Below are 16,611 nucleotides of genomic sequence, written 5' to 3' on the forward strand. Positions count from 1 at the left end.
CAGTCTTACACTAACACCCCGAGAATGCCCTATGTACAGCTCTTTTAAAGCTCAAATGAAAAACTGGTTATGGTCAAATCAAACATGTCTCATGTATAGCTACATTGTGATTTTAATTGATCTTCTATGGGCATATATTTGCATGTACGCATGAATGTGTGGCCAAATTAACTAAAGAATAATGGGAATTGCACAATGACTGTACTGTGTAATATTTTGGACTGTGCAATAATGGGAACTGTGCAATGATGGGAACTGTGTCATGAGTGGAGTGTGCAATATATTATTGTGTGACCCTGCCCCTTGGAACAACAAATGGAAATTAGCCTGAGGATACAATCCGGTGTGTTTACGTTCATGTTGTGTCATGTTTATCCACTAACATGCTCTGTCCCAATCAAATAAAAAATAAATAAATAAAACAAATAAAAAATAATTTATTAATTTTGAGAAAAAAAGAATATTGTGGTTGTCTGTACCTCCACCCATGCAGGTGTCAGCAGCTTACTACTTAGCTTTACTATGAAATACTACGGAACCACCCTGAATACCAATGACCTGACTATCATAGCTGACGTTCCAGCCACCATCACAGATTGCCACACCTAAAGCACACCTGTTCATGGAATGTGCACCTCATACCTAAGTGCAAACTGTTTTTTATGAATAATTTTAAATAAGAGTCATGAATGCTGTAATAAATCAGTTAAAATATGATAAAATATAGTAGACAGCTTGAGAAAACAAGATGCAAATTCTATTTTGGTGTTATCTTGCTCAGTTCAGTCTGTATTGTATAAATGTAAATAAAAGTGTACCTTAACCTTAAAATAAAAGATTAGAATAAAAAAGAGACAAGACAAAACAGCTTTTCGGTTGGTGTAGGTACATTGGAAACATGAATTCATTTAGCTTATATTTTGCATATTTACCAACTTCAAAACATAAAACAAGAAATCTTAAAACTTGTTAGATGAGCAGATATTGTACTCACAAAAATGTGCATCAAGTAAAGTACAGAACCTCAAAACTATAGGCCTACTTATGTAGAGTGCAGATACATTGACTTAACTTTTGACTTTTTGGCACAACTCCCTAGCACTGGGAAGAACTAGCTCTTTTCTAATAGACATTAAAAAACTAATTCTAAATGTACACCATTTATATTCTGCTAGTATGCATGTTATTTCTGTATTGATTTTTGCACCCAAACTAAGCTTAGATGCAATATGAGCGTTGAGCAGAAAGAGTTACATAGTTCTATGTGTCTCTATTTTTTTTTCATTATTACAAATATCTCAGCTTATGTAATATTGTGAAAACAGTCTTTTTAAAAATGAATTTTACTGATAAACAGTTGATTTATACTTTGACATCAGTTGTCAGTATCAAAATATGCTCCCCCTTATTTTAGTGTTTTTTTTTATTTTAGTGGCTTAGTATTTTAGTTAAACCTGCTTATACACTTAATTTATATCAGGGATCTTATTTTGACAAGCAAAGTGTTCATGTTGGGTACTTTAAAATCAGCCTGTAGAGTTCCTGCATCCACCTGTCTATATCTGAACGGGACACTGTGTTGGCAGTCATGGATTAGCGGTAATGAATGACACTTACGTTTCGAGTGTTTTTTGTTGTTGTTGTTGTTTTAATGATAATGTGTCCATCTCAGTGTAACAATAATGCATAATGCAGTCGATGCCATTAGTTTCTATGGGAATTCTCATCCACTCCACTGTCAATATGGGATTTACATGCATGAAACCAACTGCAGGAGGTCTATGCAATCTATACTTATCTTATAATTATTTGTTTCTAAAGAGATCATATTTTGACATGGAAAGTGTCTATGCCAAGTTGTGCTCAACCATTACTTCAAATTAAATCAATACATTTTATTATTACAAATACATAAACGTAGGACTGATAAAACTTGGTACCATGGTCAAAAGTCTCAGTTTAGGGCAGGGATTTACCAGGATAGGGGGTTGGGTGTTAACCCTGGTGTAGTGATATTATGAAGCTGGACTTTCTATTGGGTTAGATCTCTATGGCAACATGCCCTGAACTCATAATCTGTTCTGAATCAAGTTTCTGAATAAAGTAAGAAAATTATTCTTTGATCAATCAGAGGCTGTGACTAATCAGAGAGGAATGACACTTAAACACATTCATATCATGCAGGTTATGCCTGTACTGAACATCCAGTGTTAAATCACACTCTAAATATGTTATAAGTCTACAACAATTTAAAAACATCTTTACACACTGCAATCCAGTATGTTTTTGTTTTTAAATTCAAGCCAAAAAAATATACAGAGAGAATGTTGAAATCTGTGCTGTTTCCTTTTTTGTTTTGACATGAATGGACCATGTATTTCACTGATTGGTTAATTCTCCTGTCATTCCTGGTCACTGGAAAGGGGAAACAGGATATGGTTCCAGACCCACTAAGTGTACAGTAATGTCAAAACGTGTTGTTTTGGTTGGTCAGGGAAGCTTCCAATTAGCACATGGGCAAAAGCCCTGCTTCTTACACCAACAGCCAATTAAATTAATTAAAGAGTAATCTAGCTGTAGTTTAATACTGTATGTAAAAAAAAAAAAAAAAAAAATCATATACCCTAATGCATTTTTGAGTTGTTTGGGGGCGCTGATGTGCCATTTAATTTATTTTTAGAAAATGGAAATAGACAAAAGTTAAAGTAGTGCGAGTTTTAACAGGCGGCAAAATTTGGTGAGTTTTCATCCTTGTTCACTGGGTGAAAAATGGGTGACTTTGTTAGGAGAAAAATAATAATAATTAAAGCTGCTTGTGATGATGGCCCTCGCCCAGGCGCGCACGCCGCTCCCACTTGACCGCTGAGCATTCGAGACTGGAATGCCATTCTCTCTTCCCGACAGCCGCCCAGACCAGAAAAAGACCAGAAAAATTACATAGTAACTATAGTATAGGTGGCGCTGTACCACTGATAATTGTGTTATTGTGTTTGACATATCAGTGGGATAAGGGTCATGCAGTGTATAACTGACAGAAATTTCACCACAATTGGACTAAACATGTGCATGTAATGATTTTTTAAATATTTTTTGGGGGAGTCATAGTGCCCCTGCTGGCCAACCATGAAAAATATCCCATGTCCATAATTTATATATATATATATATATATATATATATATATATATATATATATATATATATATATATAGGGGTGTCAAATTACCGCGTTAATTGCGATTAATTAATTACAGTCATATTTAGCGCGTTATGTTTTTTAATCGAGTTAATCTCATTTTTAATCTCTAACTTTACTGTTTCTGTATGCGAGTTGCTTTATTATTAAAACAGTTTTTATGTGTTGTTGGGACAACAGCACACACACAGACACACACAAAAAACACATTTATAAATTTTTTTATTTCGGTAATTCCACTCATTGTCGGAAACTCACACAAAACGCGCGCAGTAAGAGCGATGTAAACGTCACGTTGGCGGCATCAGTCGCACAATGGACGAGGTCGAACAGCCAGTAGAACAGAGTCAGCAGTGCACAGGTAAAAACGCATTCGTGTCTTGGAAATTATTCTCCCGACGTGAAATATAAAAGAAAATAACAAATATAATATCGCCTACAACTTAAATGTCACTGGTGAGAATAACCTGCATAGGCTCATGATGTCTGCACTACTGTCCTATAGTGACCTGCCACATGAGGGGACACGCACACAAACACACACAAACACACAAACACACAAACACACACCTTCATCATCGTCATTAACCTGAGAACGCGCGGACCACGTTTCCTTCCGTAGACACTGCGTGGACACCGACGTGCTCCCGTGAGCCGCGTGTGGATCGTGTTTTCTCGCTACGCTGCGTAAACCGCGCTTCCTCCTGTACGCCTCTAAACCAGAACTAACACCAAGACTAAAACCAGGACTAATCCAGTCCAGGACTAAACCAGGACTAAACCAGGACTAAACCAGAACTAAAACCAGAACTAAAACCAGGTCTAAACCAGGTCTAAACCAGGACTAAACCAGGTAAACCAGGTCTAAACCAGGACTAAACCAGGTCTAAACCAGGACTAAACCAGGTCTAAACCAGGACTAAACCAGAACTAACACCAGGACTAAAACAAGGACTAAAACCAGTGATTTCATATATAAAGCATTTCTCTATCAATAATATTTTTAACATGGTTAAGGAAAGACTGGACTTTTTATTGTCTTTAAGTAGACAAAAGTTATTATGTTCAGATTTCCTCGTCTTTGCTACTTTACAGCAAACAGTTGCTTATTCATGGAGACTTGGGCTCAACAGCCAAATTGGAGACATTTGTTAAACAATAAATGACTTTATAAAGTCACTTTTTTTAATCTATATCAGTCTTTTGATCTGCCACAATAATGTAATAATGAATTTAAATGAAAATACCTCAAATTGAAGGCTTTTCTCAGCAATTTTTAGGTGAGATTAAAATGAGATTAATTAGATTAATTAATTACAGATCATAATTAATTCATCTCTCAATTTTTTTCAATCACACATGACATATACTAATATATATATATATATATATATATAAATGTGTTTCTCACCTTCCACGGTGGTAGGTCTCTCTCACCCTCATTCAGCTCGGGTCCTCTACCAGAGGCCTGGGAGCTTGAGAGTTCTGCGCAGTATCTTTGCTGTTCCCAGTACTGCACTTTTCTGGACTGAGATGTCCATTGTTTTTCCCGGTATCTGTTGAAGCCACTCTTCCTGTTTGGGGGTTACAGCCCCGAGTGCTCCGATCACCACAGGCACCACTGATGCCTTTACTTTCCAGGCTCTCTCCAGCTCTTCCTTGAGCCCCTGGTATTTCTCTAGCTTCTCGTGTTCCTTTTTCCTGATATTACCATCGCTTGGTATTGCGATGTCAACCACCACGGCTCTGCTTTGTTTCTTATCCACCACCACTATGTCTGGTTGGTTCGTCATCACCATTCTGTCAGTCTGTATCTGAAAGTCCCACAGGATCTTGGTTCGGTCATTCTCCACAACCTTTGGAGGTGTTTCCCACCTTGATCCTGGGGTTTCCAGCCCGTACTCTGCACAGATGTTTCTGTACACTATGCCCGCCACTTGGTTATGTCGCTCCATGTATGCTTTCCCTGCCAGCATCTTACACCCCTGCAGTTATGTGCTGGACTGTCTCAGGAGCCTCTTTGCACAGTCTACACCGTGGGTCTTGTCTGGTGTGGTAGATCTGGGCCTCTATTGCTCGAGTGCCCAGGGCCTGCTCCTGAGCAGCCAGGATCAGTGCCTCTGTGTGTCCTTCAGACCAGCCCTCTCAAGCCATTGGTAGGATTTCTTGATATCAGCCACTTCAGTTATGTTCCGGTGGTACGCCCCATGTAGGGGTTTGTCCTGCCATGATGGTCCCTCCAGCACCTCTTCCTCTGGACCCCACTGTCTGAGACATTCTCTGAGCACCTCATCTGCCGGGGCCTTGTCCTTGATGTACTCAAGGAGCTTGGATGTTTCATCCTGGACAGTGGTTCCCACACTCACTAGTCCTCGGCCCCCTTCCTTCCGGCCTGCGTACAGTCTCAGGGTGCTGGATTTGGGATGGAACCCTCCATGCATGGTCAGGAGCTTTCGTGTCTTAACATCTGTGGTCTGTATCTCCTCCTTTGGCCAGCTTACAATCCCTGCAGGGTATCTGATCACTGGCAGGGCGTAGCTGTTGATTGCCTGCACCTTGTTCTTGCCATTGAGCTTCTAAGGACTTGCCTCACTCTTTGCAGGTATTTGGCCGTAGCCGCTTTCCTTGTTGCCTCTTCGAGGTTGCCATTTGCTTGTGGGATACCAAGGTACTTGTAACTGTCCTCAACGTCTGCTATTGTTCCCTCTGGGAGTGACACCCCCTCTGTGTGGACTACCTTCCCTCTCTTTGTCACCATCCTGCTACATTTCTCAAGCCCTAATGACATCCCAATGTCTGTGCTGTAGATCCTTGTGGTGTGGATCAGTGAGTCGATGTCTCGCTCACTCTTAGCGTACAGCTTGGTGTCATCCATGTAGAAGAGGTGACTGATGGTGGCCCCGTTTCTGAGTCGGTATCCATAGCCAGTGCGGTCGATTATTTGGCTGAGGGGGTTCAGGCCTATGCAGAACAGTAGTGGGGACAGTGAGTCTCCTTGGTATATGCCACATTTGATGGACACATGTGCAAGTGGCTTCCCCTTGGCTTCAAGGGTGGTTTTCCACAACCGCATCGAGTTCGCAATGAACGCCCTTAGAGTCCTGTTGATATTGTACAGCTTCAAGCACTCAGTGATCCATGTGTGTGGCATTGAGTCACAGGCTTTCTTGTAATCAATCCAGGCAGTGCACAGGTTGGTCTTACGGGTTCTGCAGTCGCGGGCGACTGTTCGGTCAACCAGGAGTTGGTGTTTGGCTCCCCTGGTGTTTTTGCCAATACCCTTCTGTGCTGCGCTCATGTATTGATTCATGTGCCCACTTATCTTAGCCGCAATGATGCCTGACATGAGCTTCCATGTTGTGGAGAGACAGGTTAATGGCCGATAGTTGGATGGGACTGCACCCTTTGAGGGATCCTTTAGGATCAGGATCGTACGCCCTTGGGTTAACCATTCAGGGTGAGTCCCATCCCTTAGCAGCTGGTTCATTTGTGCTGCCAGGCGCTCGTGGAGGGCAGTGAGCTTCTTTAGCCAGTACGCATGGATCATGTCAGGGCCCGGTGCGGTCCAGTTTTTCATACCTGAGACTCTTCCCTGGATGTCTGCCACTGTGATGGTGACTGGATTCTGTTCAGGGAGGTTGCTGTGGTCTTCTCTCAGATCCACCAGCCACTGTGCATCAGTGTTATGTGATGCCTCCCTTTCCCATATGCCTTTCCAGTACCTCTCAGTTTCCAGCCTTGGTGGGTCTGCTCTGGTGTTATTACCCTGCCACTGAGCGTACACTTTCGCCGGTTGTGTTGCGAACAGCCGGTTTATTCGTCTGGCCTCGTTATCTCGTGTGTACCTCTTTAGGCGGCTGGCCAAGGCTTGGAGCCTTTGTTTGGCAGTTTCGAGTGCTTCAGGTATGGGCAACTGGTTGTACCTCTTGGGCACTTGCTTTTTCATTGCACCTTTCTGGGCCTCTGACAGTTGGCTCACTTCTCTCCGCACCTCCTTGATTTTAGCCTCTAACCGTCTTTGCCATGGTGGGTATTGTATCGCATGGCTCCCATGGTTGCTCTTATAGCCCAACACATCTAGGATCACTGCTGCTGAAGTGTATATCAGCTCATTGGTTTCAGTGATTGTTGTGGTAGGGATCACTGTCAGTGCTGCATTCACATCGTCTAGGAGACTTTCAGATGGTACTTCACTTAGCCTCTGTAACTGGCATCGGGGTTGCCTTGTGTTCATTCGGGCCATGATCTTATCTTTCAGGTCAGTCGCTGCCTCGCTCAGCGTGATACTTATTGGGGTTTCGTACCCAATTTCTGGTTGGGGAGTTGGTGTCAACTCCCCTCTGACCTGGCTCACTGGTTCCCCCTTGCCGTGGCATTTGTGTTGTACCTCATCAATCTCTAGTTGTGATAGCAGTTGCCGTTTGTGGATGAACACTGAGCTACTAGTTGTTTGGCCGTTAGCTTGGACTGTGGGTATCGTAATAACCATTACCATTATATATATATATATATATATATATATATATATATATATATATATATATATATATATATATATATATATATATATTTACTTGTAATCATGCTTAGAATTTAATCCCTGATTTTGGTAGAAGTCCAATATGTTGACATTAATGTCTATGCTAGAGAGCGCTATAGTGAGTGTTCACTTTTCATATGCTTTATAATGGATGATATTCAGGCTGAGATCAAGCATTAGTGATTCAAATTTCAGCACAATCAGACTAGAAAAGAGAATAGACCATTAACTTTTTACAACTACTTTTGGAAGTTAGATGCAAAAAATATAACTGCTCAAAATCATTACTGACAACATAAACATGATTCATTCAAACTACAAGGGAATGTTACATAAAGCTACTGTTTAAGAAGTTGCTGGAGTAAATATTTCAGTGTATGAGAAAAGTCACAGTTCTTTGAGCTGTGGCCTACTTCAGCACACACACACACGCACGCACGCACGCACGCACACACACACACACACACACACACACACACACACACACACACACACACACACACACACACACATAAAAGCTATTGGCCTTTTCAGCACATGCAGCTCCTACAGAGAACTCGCCAAGCTGGTTTGGCGACTGCAGGTGAAACACACCCATCCAGACAGCCAAGAACTAATAAAGGTGTGACCCATCCTTACTGCTCTGCCACAAGCCTTCTTATTTTCACAAGTCCTCCTCAAAAATCAAGGTGACTCTGAGCTAAACATTTTTGGTGGATGGTCTGTCATCTGCTTTTCCAAATGTAGATATTATTTATTTGCACGAAATGTTTTACAGAATAGGGGTATGCATATCTATCATGTATTTATCTCTCCATATAGTTAACCAGTCATTTCGCTGAGTGGTAGTACCACAGTTGCATAGTAGCTCTGCATGCAGCTTGAGCAAGGCTGGGGTATTTTTTCAGACCCAAGATTTTATAAAAATTTTTGTTTTCTACTTGCGGAATATCACTTTAAAGACACCATAGTGTAGCTTTAGCCTGTACCATTTTCATGCCAATAGATCTATAGTGTTTGAATAGAACAATATAATGATTTTTATTGTCACGATAAACATGTACAATCCACACTCTACACATGCATGAGATTAAAAGCAACTCACCCTCCATTGCAGACATGCATGTGGGACACTTACAACACAGTACAAAAGAAAAGTTTGAATTTGAGGACAAAGCCATGATCATCAATAATCATGGAAATTAATCAAGGAAAACATTTATTTATTTGATAATTTTCCCAAAACAGCCACATTACAAATTACATTTTACTTTTACATTTTACTACTTTTACTTCACTACATTTGAAAGCAGATATCAGCACTTCTTACTCAACTACACTGAAGTGGAGTGAAAAGTAGTAGGTACAAAGTTTTTTTCAGTATGGTTTGAGGGGTTCATTTTTAGCATGTTCATGCTGACCTACAGCTTTTGAGTTCAAGTTCCAAATTTGAGCAAACATATGTTACATGAAATTCACAAGAGCATTTTGTATAATCACTAGCCTGCATGATTAAAGGTTTACTTTTGCTCTCATTTACAGCCTGTTTGTTGTTTTTAAATGTACATCATGAGGTTTACTTGGCCTAAGCTTTTTTTTTTTTTTATATATATATGATAATTAAACTTGTATCTCCACTTTTTTACAAATCATTCCAACAATAAGTTTACTGAATTTTAGTCTACACATCAAATAACTATCCAAATGTAGCCTGATCATTTTAAACCTGCTCTAAAATCTTGTGGGAGGTGGGTAGCACTCAGTTACATTTAATTGAGTAACTTTTTAAAATAAGTTGTACTTTTCAGAGTAGTTTATTAGCAGCATACCTTTACTCCTACTCTTACTTGAGTAAACGTTTGTGACTGTCTCCCACTGAGTAACTCTACTTGTGCCAAAAGTTTTATGTTAACAATGCATTTAATTTTTGTGTGTCTATCCTTAGTAAATACCAGATTATTCAATGATTTGTCCTTCATATTACATTAACTTTAAACTAGAACTATATCCGACTCTTTAAGATAGATAGTTACATACATCTTTTACTCTTAGTGTAGGCCTACTTGAGGCATTTCTTGGACCGCTACTTTGTATCTACTACTACTGTATCTACTATCTTACTTAAAATGTTTGGCTTCGCTACCTACATCTATTCATTTTTTATTACACAATCTTCATCAAATTCAAGAAGAGCGCACTCTCCATGAGCTAAGGCGGCCCCTCTTTGGTCTTCCTGCTGTAAGGCCACACCCCCTGACCGAGCAGGTGGAGCGGGTGTAGGCTCTCGGACTGGACGGGCGGCCTTGTGCGTGTTGTGGGAGGGAAGCTGCTATGATACTGCGACCAAACACTCCACACCCGCACAGCGCCGCGCCACTGCGATCTACAGCCACGCACACGACGTTTGCTCCAGCTTCACCTGCCGGGACAGGGGCAGCTCACCTAACCTGGCACCATGTTCAAAAAGAAGAGGTCTACCGCTATAACGCAGCCCAAAAGCACGTAAGTTCCCCCGGAATCGATTGTGTTGCGTCATTTGAACTCTGTCACTTCGTCTTGTGAACATTCTGTATGTTATGATGACGTGCGCTTTGCCGTAGAAGTCTTTAAGTAGGTTCGGGACAGCCTTGTGTCCGCGTGAGTTGGTTCTGTGTTATGGTAGCGCCCTGTCTTGGGTCGCTTCTGTGTAAGTTATGAAAAAATGCAAAAATAAAATTTGTAGTAATTTAAAGTATAGGCTATTGTAATTACGCATTATGTCATAAATATGAGCTTGTTTCATACCCTTAAGTCACAGCCTACACCAAGCCGTGCCCCTGCAAAAAGGTATAAACAATCACGTAGCATGCAATGTTGTGTCGGTTTTTAAGGATTGCCCTATTTCTTATTAAGAATGCTTTAAAGGGCCCATATTACACTGTTTTGTGATCTACATTATAATGAAGTTTTCTCTTTGAAAACATACCTGGAGTTGTGATTTGTTCCATTCACACATGTTTAACTCACCAACCCTGCACCTTCAGGCGAGCTCCTCACTGACTATGTGCCACCTTGTGATTTCTAGTGGTAATACAGGAAGTGCAGAATTATGTTTTTAAACTTCATACACCTTCACTAGAATCTGGATAATCTCAGCCATGGAATTGTCAATCTATTGAACTAAAGGGAAAAGAAGCTGCTTCATGACATCACAAGGTGAAACAGAGCATCTTGAGCTTTGGAGATGCAGACAGACTGAAAAGAAATGGTTACTCAAACATGTGTAAATGAAAAAAAACATAACTCCAGATATGTTTTTGATGATGTAACGACATTATAACATGTCTTAAAACTTGCAGAAGTAAATTCTAAATAATACAAGACCTTTAAGTCTTATTTTAATGGCATCATTGTGCTATTACAGGGTCAGAAGCAAAGAACCACTTACACAGATATGTTGCAACATTAGAGCAAAAGTGAACATTTAAGCTCATGTTAAGTAGGCATTTTTTTCTCTGCATAGCCGGATAATGATTGCCTGTTGTGTAAAACAGGCTCGAGGTTTTGTGGAGGTGTGGTGCAGTAGTGTGAACCTGTTTGATAAGTCCACTGCTGTTCAAGGACTATGAGGAATGATTAGCAGCAGCCTCTCCCTCTCTCTGCTCAGTTACTTGTATTCACTACCAATTTAAATTCCAATATACAACAAAAATAAATCATTAAAGCACACACCACAGAGGTCAGTAGAGAATACACAACTGAAACCTGCAAAAACTATTATACTGTAAAATGTGGGTAACCAGTATTGGTTCAACAAATTACTTGCGTAAGAGTAAAAAAGTATTGGAGAAACGTAAGTGTAATGTGAAGAGTAACTGCCAAAGACATAATTATTATTTAAAATTGTGAACATAAAGCTTGATTTCACTTTTAGACTCATTCAGAGTGGAAAGAGTAGCAAAAGAACTAACTGAAGAAAATATAACTGAGTACTGCCCAACCTATATAAATAATTAACAGTTCCTAAGAAAAAAACAAAACCTACAGCATAACAAAAACCTGAAGAAAAAAAAATCTAAAATAAATTCTGCTCTAATATAATATAGTTGACTGTATTGTCGTGATGCAAACATTTTATCCTGATCATAAGGTAAAGGCTTGATACTCGAAACAGTTTTCCAGGACAGGTCCAGCTGAATCCTATTTATGTGATTTTGGCTGTATCAATACTTGTGAGAGTAGTTTTTGTATTGAGTACATGGGTATTGAGTTTTGACAACCCTTATGCTCTTTTGCCCCCTCATCTAATCATGCAGTGACTTTTAAAACACAACAATGACAAAACATAACTAATACATGACAATAAGTTACGTTTATTCCCCTGCATATATATATATACACACACACACACACACACACACACACACACACACACACACACACACACACACACACACACACATATATATATATAAAATCATGTATAGTACAGTATATAAATAAATGCTTAGAAATAGTTCCTGTCTCTGACTGTCTGTTTATGAGCACAAGAAAATACAGAAAACTCAATAACTGGATATTCTCTATAAAAATGGAAGATAGAGAGGCTGACTGAAGTGAAATTGATCAGAAGATGATGATGACATCTTAGCTGAACACTGCAAGTTGTCAAAAATGATACCCAGATGCTGATTGATTTTTAAAATGTTATTGGAAATAGGTACCAATTTCAACAAGTATTTATACTGAAAAACTAAATTGCATAAATATGATACAGTTGAACCTTTCCTGAGTAGTTTCAGAAGGAGAAAGAATCTCTTGGTCTATATCATAATAGTTAATTAAAGAAACTATTATTGTTTTGTGTCAAAAATGTTTTCATTTTCAAACTAATATCAAAATGAGCATAAAGTATCAAGTATTTTCCTTAGTATTGGCATTGAGTTTGAAATGTTAGTATTGTGACCAGACTAGTGTCCGATTGAGCATTGAGAAAAATTAGACTGGACTTGTGTCTGATCCTGTTTCTCAAACACTGCAAGTGCATGCCTAGTACTATCAGTGCTATCAGCAGCATGCCCTTGTGTCTCTGTCACTGAGCAGGTATGGAGCCCCTCCCATCTCTGTAAATCGACCCTTCCACTGGGCAGGGTAAAAATCTGAAGAATGCTACTCCACCTTTCTCTTTTCAATTGTCTGAAACAGGACAGTAGCATAAACAAAACAAGCATCCAGGTGCACGCCTTTGAGTCACTGTACCATCCACATTCCACTCATTTCCTCATGACTCTATGCACCTGTTTCACCCCTGCCTGTATCACAGGCTTCATGTCTTGTTCTCTTCACTTCATATACTGGTTGGATGTATTAATTAATATAATAAATCTGTTTACTGATGGTAGTTGGTCCCGAAAGTCTCATAATGTTGAACTTTATGATGAACTTTTATGTATACAAAACTGCTCTGTAATGACTTGAGAGATATAATAATATTAGTTACATAACACATTTGGATCAGTTTTGTCTTATTTTATTTTTGGTTTAAGGAAATAAATGCTGTTTTCAGTCTCTAGTCTCGCACTAGTATCTGTTTATCAACAGATAAACAGATACTGCACTAGTATCAGATAGTAACAGATACTAGTGCAGAGACTGAAAACAGCATTTATTTCCTTAAACCAAAAATAAAATAAGACAAAACTGATCCAAATGTGTTATGTAACTAATATTACTATATCTCTCAAGTCATTACAGAGCAGTTTTGTATACATAAAAGTTCATCATAAAGTTCAACATTATGAGACTTTCGGGAGCAAAGAGCTAGATCAGTGCATCCCTCATCAAAAGTGCTCCGAATAAATCCCCAGGTTGACCACAGACGACAAAGGGGCGTAGTTTCAGTCTCTTGCTGTTACTCATACAACACTGACACTCCTTCACAGGACTGACCGGTGGGGTCAGTAACACAGAGGATACCATCTGCTTTGAGGTGGTTAATTTCTCTTAAAGGGTTGTGGCTATAAACAGAATTGCACACAGATGCCAATTCACCTAGAGAACCACAGTCACATGCACTCACTGTAATGTTGTATGTTAATGTTGCTTAGTTTTACCAATTTCTAACTCTGGATTAAAAGCACCGTGGTCTGTGTGAAGTCAGAGTTTTACAGGGAACAGGGGAGTATGTATTTTGCTGGTACAAGAGAAGACACAAAGCCCCTCCTCATATCTCCTATATCAAAACAAACAGGCCTGTTGCTTAGATACAGTTTTCACTAACTGTTACATAACAATGAGCAATTGCACAATACGTTTTGGCATACATCAAGTATGCTTAAGCAGTATTAACTGGACAAATTTTTATTTATTTATTTATTTATTATGATTATTTTTTTAATGAAGACATTTCCCAGCTCATCTAAGCAACTTTTGAATTGAAAAAATAAAAATAAAAAAATGTCTGTGAAACATCTTCGCTAAAAAAAAAAACAACAACAAAAAAAACTTTGTCCAGTTGACAGAAGTACATTTTTTCTTTTGCTATGGATCCTATCTGGATGGCTGAGGGATTACACAGACAAAAAGTATAAAATCATACTTAAAAAGCATAGGATTTTTTTTTTCTTTTTAGAAAAAAATGTATATGGCATTTTTGACATATGACATATGTGACAGTGTGACTTTGTAATCTTTGTAATGATAAAGAAGGTCTGTCTACCCTTGCAACAGAACTTCTGTGTTTCTGCCATAGCAAAGGTCTTTGTGAACCACACCTTGGGATTTGTGATTTGTAGACAGGCTAAAGAAGTAAGCTCAGTTTGCACAGTTCTGGAAGTGTCCCAGAAAGTGTGGTTGGGGAATAAAATGACTTAACTTCGCACCGATCATCTGTTCCATGTTAAAGGGAATCATGTTTTCTCTGGTACACGTGTTGTGGAGGTCTGCTTGGTCACCAGATGCAAATGTTCAAAAGTGATTTTACATGTGCTGGAGTTTAAAGCAAGGTGTTATGTAAAATGGACATACTTTAACCATGTTAGAATAGTTTTCTTGAAAACAGCTTCCTAAACCGGTGCATACATAATTATATCACAAATTTCATACTATCCACACACTGTAGAGTTCAACAGTGACTGTGCACCCCCGGTTCAGGAAGTAAATTTCTCATTCATTTTTCTTGTAAAAAAATTCTGTTAAAAGGTATGCTATGTGGTGAATGAGAACAACTCCTATAATGATCCATAATTGTATTTAAAATCTGTTTCTGAAACTTTATAACCCACCAAGTTGTTAAAACATTTTGAAGAATCTTGCATATTATAGCATTCTTTTTAGACTTGAAACAACAGATATTAGTTACCACATAGCTGCATAGCCTCCACATCTCTTAAAATTTTAATTTTTCAAAAGTCTATGGGAAAAATAAATGGAAAATTTACTTGTGGAACCAAAGCATACTTCAAAGTGGGTGGGACTGTTGAGCTCTTTTGTGATATGGCCCAGCCCTAGGATGACTTCATTCATACTAACTAAGAATGCATGTTTTAGAAGTTTTGTTTTGGTTGTTTTTTTTTTTAGCAATAAGAACACTTGTAATAAAATAATACAATAATGATAAAATATAGCCATAGAAATAATATCTCCATAGAGATAAGCAGCTCCACTAGAAAAGTTAAACACGTATGAATGAGACACATGTGACTCCAGTTTTGTTATGAGCCCTTTAAGAAGTCTGAATAATACAGTGAGCTGTGACTCTGCTGTGACAGAAAGCCCCTGCAGCTTCTGTCAGCTCCTGGCATCTGGAATTGTTGAAACTATGTTCATTTGCATCAGTGCCAGTAGAATTCCAGTTCAAACATGCACGGATGTTTTTTTTAATTTTTTATAAACGGTTGGGGTGTTTAAAATGAAAGCAGTGTGTGCATTATTAAAGGATTGTGTAAGAGCCGGAAGTCACAGGCAGAATCACTAATGTATTTGGCGGAGAGAAGGGAGGGAAAGGGAGATTTAATTCACAAGTCACTTTGAATCTGTACTTCTGTTTTTTTCTATGTACACCTGTGCAGGTGTAGTCATGTAGGTGTAATCTGGGGCAGACACATAGAGCTACATAATAGTTTTGAAAGAAAAACTGCTGAGAGAAGCACTTTGTGCATTTGTGGACAGTTAAGATGCCTGTGCTTTTCTCTCAACTGGATATAACAAAAGTTAGATTTTTCTGGCTTGGATTCAAATAATCACCATGATGTCCCCCATTTTCTGATTGCTTTCAGCAAGAGTCATTCCATATTGATTATGCGTAGAACTCAATTCAAAGTGCTACACATATCAGTCTGGTGTGAGTCAGGTTATACAGCAATAGTGGAGACTAATGGAGGTATGGAAGAGGTAAAAAAAAAAAAAAAAAACTCAAACTAAACAGGGACTAAACAAGTGTAGTTAAGTGTAGCACCTTAACCCTTCTCTTGTGTTTTTTTGAGCATGAACTCACTTTCCACTCCATCCGGGAATAGATCATTCACTCAGGCAATTCCACAGTTCTGCATTTTCTTAATTTTACATAGTTAGACATTAGAGGAGCTGTTTTTTCCTTACTAAATTAGAACTATTCTCTTCATTCAATATGCACTATGTAACGTTTCTGGTGGAGGGTTGGGTAACTGCTTGTTTCCATGGAGATGTTATTGCTTTGCCTAGAATGTTGACTCTCAAAAGAAAAAATGGAAAAGCTCCATAGTGCACCAGGCAATAGTGAAAAAGTGACACAGCAGAGCACATAGGTGAATTTTATGGGGAAGGAAGAAATGATTAAGTATCAAGGTCAGTAAGAATTTCAGTGGGTAACTGCCGTGCGTTAACACTGCATAAAGCACAAGTAATCCATCAACAGCCAAA

At 38.9% G+C, this 16,611-nt stretch overlaps 1 protein-coding gene across 1 annotated transcript in view; it reads left to right on the forward strand.

The window, feature by feature from the left end:
- The first annotated feature begins 10,045 nt into the window (after nucleotides 1-10,045).
- Nucleotides 10,046-16,611, forward strand: part of ppl (periplakin) — a 30,519-nt gene continuing 23,953 nt past the window's right edge. Inside the window, 1 exon segment of the mRNA XM_020925924.2 lies at nucleotides 10,046-10,236. Within this exon segment, the coding sequence (XP_020781583.2) occupies nucleotides 10,190-10,236 (47 nt within the window). The 5' untranslated portion in view covers nucleotides 10,046-10,189.

Source organism: Boleophthalmus pectinirostris, unplaced genomic scaffold, assembly GCF_026225935.1.
Source record: "Boleophthalmus pectinirostris isolate CB_2022bp ecotype Guang Dong unplaced genomic scaffold, ASM2622593v1 HiC_scaffold_17, whole genome shotgun sequence".
Lineage (NCBI taxonomy): Eukaryota > Metazoa > Chordata > Actinopteri > Gobiiformes > Gobiidae > Boleophthalmus > Boleophthalmus pectinirostris.